General features: G+C 34.7%; 1 protein-coding gene across 1 annotated transcript in view; it reads left to right on the top strand.

Annotated features, from left to right (window-relative positions):
• The first annotated feature begins 310 nt into the window (after nt 1–310).
• The window catches only part of LOC136033139 (b(0,+)-type amino acid transporter 1-like), a 97,038-nt gene continuing 88,134 nt past the window's right edge, over nt 311–9,214 (top strand). The window contains exons 1-2 of the mRNA XM_065713779.1: nt 311–450; nt 8,719–8,847. Coding sequence (XP_065569851.1) covers nt 375–450; nt 8,719–8,847 — 205 coding nt within the window. The 5' untranslated portion in view covers nt 311–374. The remainder of the gene's footprint in view (nt 451–8,718; nt 8,848–9,214) is intronic.

Raw genomic sequence — 9,214 nt, 5'->3', positions numbered from 1 at the left:
TAGTAACTTTCGATTTATATTCCTCCTGAACACTACGATTGTTTCTTAGGACAAGGAGTATTGAATGATCTTTGGATCTAATTTGCATGCTTATCGTTCTAGTAGTCATGCTTGTGGTATATTTAGGTATTCCATGCAAGTATTGGGAGTTACTGAAGTAGTTCTGGTGAAATCCAAGCTTTATCGCATTGTTTTCTCAAAGCTTAGCAGTTAATTACTTTAAATTCCAAACTAAAAATATAAAAGAGGAAGAATTTTGTTGGCACAATCGCAATTTTTGGGAGGAGCCTTTAGCCCGGTTTTTTATCTCAATTTATAGTCAAATTAGTACACTAATTTAGTTATTTTCTACAGTATGTTCCTTGTTTAAAATCATGGGTGATAGAAAAACTAATGGTTTGGATAATTTAGCATATATTGATGACGAGACATCAAAAATCAAAGATAACAGTAATATAATTTTGAATTCACCTTTCATTGACATTTTGTGTTTTTGCCTTTAATTGTTTTGGCAATTTTGTCGTTTTTTTTATTTGTTTCAATGAAAATTCCGAAATAGGATAATTTTCAAAATTTTGGGGGGGGGGTCCAAAAATATCTTGGGGTAATTTTCCCTAATTTCTCCAAATAACAAGCCTTGTCTGAAAGCTAAGGTTTCCTGACTGAGATAAGGAGAATGTGGATTTGGTTAATTATTCTTGGTAATTTATTGGTAATTTTATTAAATAATATTGGATGTTTGGGTAATTTATTCTTTCGGTTTTGACAGCTTTCTCATTTATGAGGCTCAATTTCTTTTGTTGGGGAGGAGAGGTGACCAGATGTTCTCATCTTGCACACTGTATAGTAGATGTAGAAAACTAGTATTAAAGGTAATGGATCAAATAGAATGTAATTTACTTAGTACTAGTGTATTTATCAAGTCCGTATCCAGTGTAGGCTAGGGGGTTCGACCCCCTTCCCCGAAATATTTTCCTGACTTGTAAAAATGTAACAAAATGCATATTAATAAATTTTGATGTGTTTTTTAAGTTCTTTGTGTCCCCCAATAAAAAATTTAAACCCTCCCCCCTCCTCAAACAAGAATCCTGGATATTGCCCTAGTATCTATATTTTTTCTGCATGTATCTTTCAAAAATAAATTCACTGCAGATTATTACTTTTGATGATTCTATTATTATTAATATAATTTGTAATACAAATTCTCCGCATAAAGCACAATTTCGCATATATTCTAAGCACTTATACCAGAAAGGAATGTTTAAAGAATTTCGAAAGAAAAAACTATCAATTATGGTTTTTGTAATTCTAAATAGTTATAAAAAAAGGCGGCTATAGTACAGTAGTTTTGGTGTTATGAATAGTCAAAAAATGAGGCAAGGCAATTATCAGGATTTATCTATGCGACAACTATCTGAGTCAAACAATATTGAAAAGCTGAGTCCAAATACTAAAATTAAACTTACTGATAGAATCCAGAGCTAAAAACAGTCGAATAAAAAATAAATAAAACTAAATCATCTACTTATAGTGCACTATTACACAGCAAAATGAATAAACTTAAAAAAAATTGCCTGCTGACAAATGGTCTGCGTAGTATAACTGTCTTTTGACTTGCTGCCCTCCGCCAGGGGGGCAATGCGGGGTTGGGGGCAAATCATCTGACGCTTCCTGTGTTTTCCACCATATTTCTCCAGGTACCCGTTTAGAGTTGGGTGGACTCTGGCTGAGCTTACCTTGGCGTTATATCATTCATCCCTGTTCCGAGCCAAATAACCAGCAACACCAGGACTCGAACTCCTCTACTCCTCTACTTCATATTTGAAGGAACGATTTTTTTTTACTGACACGGTATATATATAAATATATATATATATATATATATATATATATATATATATATATATATATATATATATATATATATATATATATATTTCGCTTGTTCATTACCTCATCTTGAGAATTAATAGGCTATGGTAACAGCAATTCGAATGGCTATGTTCCACAACATACATTTAACAGGAGAGCAGAAAAACTGAAAAATATTTTTGGATCTTTAGGCTGTTAATAAGAAGCGGACATTGGAAAATATGGTATTTATGAAGGCATTGAAGATACAAAAATACACTTGATATCAACAGCGTTAATTTTTAATCATTAAATTTAAGCGGTAAAAGAGGATATTTCGAATTTAATTGGTAAAAAAAAGTTTAGAAACGTTAGGAACCAAGGGAGATATAAAAAAAATTTACGAGTTAATGGAACTTGCATTACTTGACAATGTTTTTCAAACATATCACTTGTTCCTTTTTTTATTACTAAAACCGATTAGCGGGGTCAACTGCGGTGGTAGAGTGGGTTTTGATCCCTATATACCCCCCTCCTTAGATTTTGAAAAAATAACTTTTTGGGGGTATTTCCATTGACAATTGCCCTTTATTGTTATTTTCATTGCAAAAATAGGAAACAACTAATTTGCACTCATTGGAAATTGGAGAATGTATTTTGCCCCCTTCCCTAAATACTCCAGTAGCTTGGCGCTACTGGAACAGACTATAATTTTACAGGTGTTAATAAAAGTTTGACCTTAGCGTAAACTTTTACAACATCGTGAAGGGAAACAATGAATAAATTTTATCCGAATAAAAAAAATAGTCAGGTAGAGCAATAAATAAATATTATTAAGAAAATGAAACTTAACTATTGAAGTTGAATTCCCTTTACACTGGAAGATTGATTATCAACTCGCTACCTGTTGACAGTTTAATTCCAAGTCTTGCAAATAACATCAAATTCATTAAAGTGCATTTGAATGAAAAGAAATCTGCAGAATGTCTGAGAATAGTTCTATTTCATAAACTTTGTGTTCCCTCTTTAGGTTGTTAAGTAAGCATTTAAAACTGTGATGTGTACAACATTGTATTAATACTGCTGCTCAGTGTCAAAGATGATTGTTTAAAGGTCTTAGAAACTCTTTTGTAATGAATACTCGAATAAGTGGTAAAATTTAAGTTTTGCGGTGCTGTGAAGCAGATTTTAAGATTCCGATAAAAAATTTAATCCAACTATGAAATTTTAAATTTTTTTAAAAACAAGATTATTGCTGTAAATAGAAAATCCAACAAAATGAGAAACCTTTCAAAAGACTATCAAAAAAGCGATCCAATTCTGAAAAAATAAAAAGATAATAAACTAAATAACAGGACAGAAGAGCAGAGGATAGGATAACAAAAAACTGAAATATAGTAGTGCGTAGCAAAAGAGAGAACTATTGCGCAGGTATTTAGAATAACTTAAGTCTGGTAATTTTTGATGATTAGATATTTTCTTAATAATATAGCTAAACCCAAATCAGAAAGGGACAATATATATAAATAAAAGCATAAAGCGAGATTGAATTTTGACCAGAATTTCAATACCTACAGAACCAGATCCATAATATATAAAACCAATCTTTATAGTATTCATGAAATTAGGAATTGCTATTAATCATTTTTACAATGTATTAAGTCTACATCCATTGATAGTTGAGACACCCAAGATCTTCAACCCATCCAAAACCAAAAGTGATTAAAACGGAAGGATAAACTTTTTTTTTTTTTTTAAACACATTTCCATTGAGCAAGTCTAACTTAATGACAATTGCTATTTTTATGAAAAAAAGAAGAAGACTTTTTATGTTCCGTTATGATTTTAGGGCCAGAATGTAAAGTCATAAACTGCTGCAATTTTTATTTTATTTTATTTTTTTTTTTTTTTTACTATGCAATAACACCCAGTTCCTGTACTACTACTTTTCTAAGAGAAAAGCTATAACAATAAATTATACAAATTTTTCTTTCTGCAATTAACCTTATTAGTAACCTTGACTTCTATAGAAATGATAAAATTCTGCAAAGAGGAATGTTTTCACTTTGGCAGGTGCAAAGAATAACAATTGGGTTTATAAATGTACAAATATAAGATCGTTTGCCAAAACATGCATCTTTTAACAGAGCAGTTCGTTTTGTTGACGAAACTGTTCATGGTAATGAGCTGTAAGTAAAGAGCGACGCTTGTCAATACAGCTGGAAGTCTGGAAAGTGGCATTTTTAAGTCAGTATTTGTGTCAGATGATTCTAACTCTTTATGTTGATTCCAAAAAATAGAAAATTATTTATTTTTAAAAAATTTAAATTTTTAAACCTATGAGAATTTATTGGCATAAGAAAATCTACACAACCTTAAAAAAGAGGGGAAGCCTCGCTAAAAGAGTACAATATGAATTGGAATCATAATAGAGAATTCACTTCAGAAATTTTCTATCGTATCGACCCAGTGGTCCTAGAATATCGTGGGAGGGCTCATTCGAATGGAAATTAAAAGTTGTATTGCCCTTTTTAAGTGACCAAAAAATGGAGGGCAACTAGGCCCCATCCCACACTCATTTTTCCCAAAGTGACCCGATCAAAATTTGGAGATAGCCATTTGATTCAGCATAGTCGAAAAATCTAAGAACTATACCCTTGAGGATGACTTAATCCCCCACAGTCCCCGGGAGAAAGGCTGCAAGTTATGAACTTTGCACATTGTTTATATATGGTAATGTTTATTAGAAAGTACATAAACGTTTTCAGGGGATTTTTTCTGTTGGGGGGGGGGTCAGGGAGAGCGGGTTATGTGGAAGGGTCCTTTCATGGAGGAAGTTTTCATGGGTGAAGAGAATTTTCCATGAAGGGACGCCGGATATCCCAGCATTATTTAAAAAATGACCAGAAATAAAATTTAAAAAAGCAAGTTTTTTTTCAACTGAAAGTAAGGATTAAAACTTAAAACGAATAGAAATTATTCCGTATGTGAGGAGGTTCGCCCCCTCGTCAATAACCCGTTCTTTGCGCTAAAGTTCAAAATTTGTTCGTATTCGTTGAGAATGACCCCTGAATCACAAGGGCCGTTTAATTAGGACAAAGAGCTCTTTTGAAAGTACTGAAAATGTTTTACTGGAATGATTCCATAGAACGATTGTCCTGCGTAACCCCCTCTTCCCAACAATGTAAAGCGTGAAGTGTTTCATCTTTTTGAGGGAAGATTTTCTTATCAATTTGGAGGATTCGGGTAGGTCATTTTGCCCTGAAAGCTCGTTCAGTAAAAGGAATGTACTTGGACTAAATGTTAATAATGAGAGGGGGTAGCTCTCTTCTGGTAGTGCATAGAGTGCAAGCGCAAAATAGGAGCCAAAATTCATATGCATTAGCAGACAAAGGAAAAAAATAAGAGTAAAGGGTGTAGCCTTAGGCTAAACACAAACACAATAAACTCAAACTAATCAACAGTGCCAATAATGCGCTATTACGCCTACTCAAAAATATACCAATAAAATCAATTAGCTCTAATCTTAGCTTGAGGCTTTATCCGAGCATTTCGATGAGGGGGAGGCTGGGATTCAAATAAACTGAACTAACCATCCAACGGAGTTTCTAATAATACTGGTTGCAGTACAACCCAAGTATGAACGAATATCCTAGTCCAGGGCCGTATGCTGGATGTCATTCCAGGACCGTATGGGGCATCAACAAAGATCAAAATCATCAGAAGAACTTCCAAACAGTTGAAAAGTTTGAAATTTTTATGTGAAAATTCCTATTTTTATATTTTAGACCCTCTGCTTCCGTCATTTTTTTAGGTGGCCTCAGGGGCCCCTTGTTACTGCTACTGCCATATCGTAGTAAAATGACTGTAATGGATACATAAACTCTGCTGACAAAAATGCTTGAATAAACTCCGTTTTCTACACTTTTCTTTTTTTTGTGAAGGGACAAATTTGGTTCAATGTGGGCTAAAAATTTTTTAAGTCCTAAAAATTTTTTTAATCTGTTCTGTTTAAGGCATCGAAAAGTATTCAAATCAGATCAGAACAAGCAAGCAAGAAAAGCAAGAAATTAGATCAAAAAATGCATTAATTCAAAAACGTCCAGAAATTAAATAATTTTTTTAGATGAAAGTAAGGAGCAACATTAAATCTTAAATAGAACAGAAATTACTCCGTATATGAAAGGGGCTTTTCCTCCTCAATGCCCCGCTCTTTACGCTAAAGTTTCTTACTGTTTTAAAAAGTAGAGTTGAGAGAAAGAGTCAAACTTTAGCGTAAAGAGCGGGGTGTTGAGGAGGGGACAACCCCTTTGATATACGGAGTAATTTCTGTTCGTTTTAAGTTTTAATGTCGCTCCTTACTTGCAGTTAAAAAACTCGTTGTTTTTTTTTTTTTTTTCTAACAAGGATCGACCAACTAACTAGATCCTCAAAGCAGTTGAATGCTACCAAGGAGTGATATTTGCCCCTCCCCTGTAAGAAGCATATTTACAATACGCTGGCAGTGTTTATTTCTTTACCAAGTCTGCCCAAGGAGCCCAATCCATACTCTACGGCTTATTAAGGGGGGGGGGTATATCTGTATAAAAATCCATTTCTGTGACGACTAATGGCATTGGTGACAAGCCCGTCCTCCTTGCTCCAAGCAGTTTTGTTGCATCATTGACACTTCCAACATGGCTACACAAGAAATTCAGGCTATTAAAAGGCTATATTAATCCTTTTTGTTTTCCTTTGTCCTAGGACACATATGTGGCACAAACATCAAATTGCCCTAAAAGATCAAGTAGCACATGTTCGACGTAATAGTGAATAGATTCTGAGATCATATTGAGATCATACTGGAATAGATTCTTAGATCATTCAATAGCCGAGAAAAACAAAAATAATGTCAACCAGTGAACAAAAAAGAAGCGAAAATGGCAAAATCAGATATTTTGTAAGGACCTCCACCAAGCTGTCTTCAGTGCTCTAAAAAAAGAAGAAAACTGGCCTTTTGAAGTACACTTGGACAAAGCAGAAGAAACATCGACTCAAACAAACCGAAAAACCAAGCCGGAATAAATGAAAGACCGTTCACCAATGATATTGCGCAAGAATACTGTACTTAGCAATTGACTTAGCTTGCCAAGTGGACCGTTTTTATGGCACTTGGTATTTACCAAGTGACATATTGCGATCCCTGGCCGAGTGGGTTGGTGCGCTGGATTCGGGATCCCTTGTCTGAGAGGACGCGGGTTCGAATCCCAGTGTACCCAATTCTTCAGTTTGGGACGGGGGTCAGTGGCGTGACTCTGTAAGCTTAGCCAGAGTCGACCCAGCTCTAAATGGGTACCTGGAGAAATCTGGGGAAGGTAAACAGGAAGGGTGTGCAAAAGCACAGGATGGCTGGCCCCCAACCCCCCATTGCACTTCCTGGCTGAAGGGCCAAGAAACGGAGATCAGCACCGCCGGTACGGACTGTAAAGTCTAATGCCGTATCCTTTACCTTTTTTTTTACCATATTGCGATCGCAATTTCTGTCGGTCTGTCGGGGGTGTTAATTCGGAAAAATCAGAAAAATTGAGGTATTTTTAACTTACGAACGGTGACTGGATCTTAATGAAATTTGACATTTAAAAGGAACTCATGTCTCAGAGCTCTTATTTTAAATCCAGACCAGATCTGGTGACATTGGGGGGAGTTGGGTGGTGAAACCGGAAGTCTTGGAAAACGCTTAGAGTGGAGAGATCGAGATGAAACTTTGTGGGTAGAATAAGCAAATGTCGTAGATACGTGATTGACGTAACCAGACTGGATATGCTCTCTGCCGGGGAGTTGGGGGGTCCATTTCTTTGGCGAGTTCGGTGCTTCTGGACGTGCTAGGACGATGGAAATTGGTAGGCGTGTCAGAGACCTGCACAAATTGAGTGGATAAAGTCGTTTCCCCGATTGGACCATCTGGGAGGCTGAAGGGAGAGGAAAAATTAGAAGAAATGAGGTATTTTTAACTTACGAATGGGTGATCGGGTCTTATTGAATTTTGATATTTAGAAGGACCTCATGTCTCAGAGCTCTTATTTTAAATCCTGACTGGCATTAAGCCTCTGATTCTCCTTTTAAATTAATCTATTAATTCTTAGAATTTTTATACAGCTCATGCCATACGAGCTCTTGCCTCTTGGCTCTTCCGACCTCGTCACAAGTGCCATATGAGCTCTTGTTTATTAAAAGTGCAGTCAGATTTTTTGAAATTAAACTGAGGAAAAATTTATTTGAATCTTTTCATATTAAGTTATTAAAAATTGAGTTTATATGAATATCTTAAGTATCTCTATTTAAAGCAAAGTCTCTATTTAAGTATTTTTTTTTTTTAATTTCAATTTCCTCCCTAAAAAATTGTGTCAAGCCATTTGCTGGTGATATTAAAGTTGCCCCATCAAAAAGAACTAAATGACCTGTAAAGATGTGGAGGACCAAAGCAGAATTGAAATTGGCAGTTTTATTTCAATTTTCATATCTCGGATATTTATCTGTTGAAATCTTTTGTTCTTGCAGTTGTTCCCCCAGCTTTTGACGGGTTCTCCCAATGTAAAACTTCCTACATAAACACGTAAACACCACAGGGTCGGTTTTATCCTTTCCAGGATTTAAAAAGTATCTGACACTAATTGATTGGTGGTGGGACTGTTTGATTTGGTTTCTTGATTCCAAATTTTCACGATTTTTTAGCTAGTTTCTTTCTAATATTGTAGTAATGTTTTGATATAGCACATAGAAATACTAAACCATTAGGGTTTTTTTTTTATTTCCCATGTTATGTCTATTAAAACCTCAGTATTTACATTATTTTACAGCCAAAGTATAATAAAGAAATCTTTATTTCAGTACCGAATGAAATAAAAAAGACATTTTCTGGTGACGAACGAAAAGAAAGTATTGGTAATGGAAAAGTCCAACTTGAAAGGCGTATGGGTCTCATCAGTGGTATTGGGCTGATTGTTGGAACTATGATTGGTAAATATTTATTGTTCATTACTTTTTTATTTATCTATTAAACCAAATTCAAGTCTTATAATTAAAGTTATAAGTGCTTTTCGTTCAAGGAAGAAATTGTGAAGTTTTTTTTTTATTTCTACACTAAATAAGGACAAACATTATTCAAAATAAAGACAGAAAATTATTGATACAATTATACACAGCGGTGTGCAACTGCATACTAACTATTGTGAAGAAGGGGAAGTGGGACATTTTTTAAGTGGGAGGGAGAGATGCCTCAAGGGCTAAATTTTATTGCTTTAATATCTGAATTCTAATTGAACCTTCAGATAAGTATAGCACGAGTTTTGGGGAAAGGGGTATATTGTAAATTGGTATCTTATCT

Source organism: Artemia franciscana, chromosome 11 (genome assembly GCF_032884065.1).
Source record: "Artemia franciscana chromosome 11, ASM3288406v1, whole genome shotgun sequence".
Classification (NCBI taxonomy): domain Eukaryota; kingdom Metazoa; phylum Arthropoda; class Branchiopoda; order Anostraca; family Artemiidae; genus Artemia; species Artemia franciscana.
Note: the sequence above shows the minus strand (reverse complement) of the source record. Positions and strands in the feature narration are given on the sequence as shown.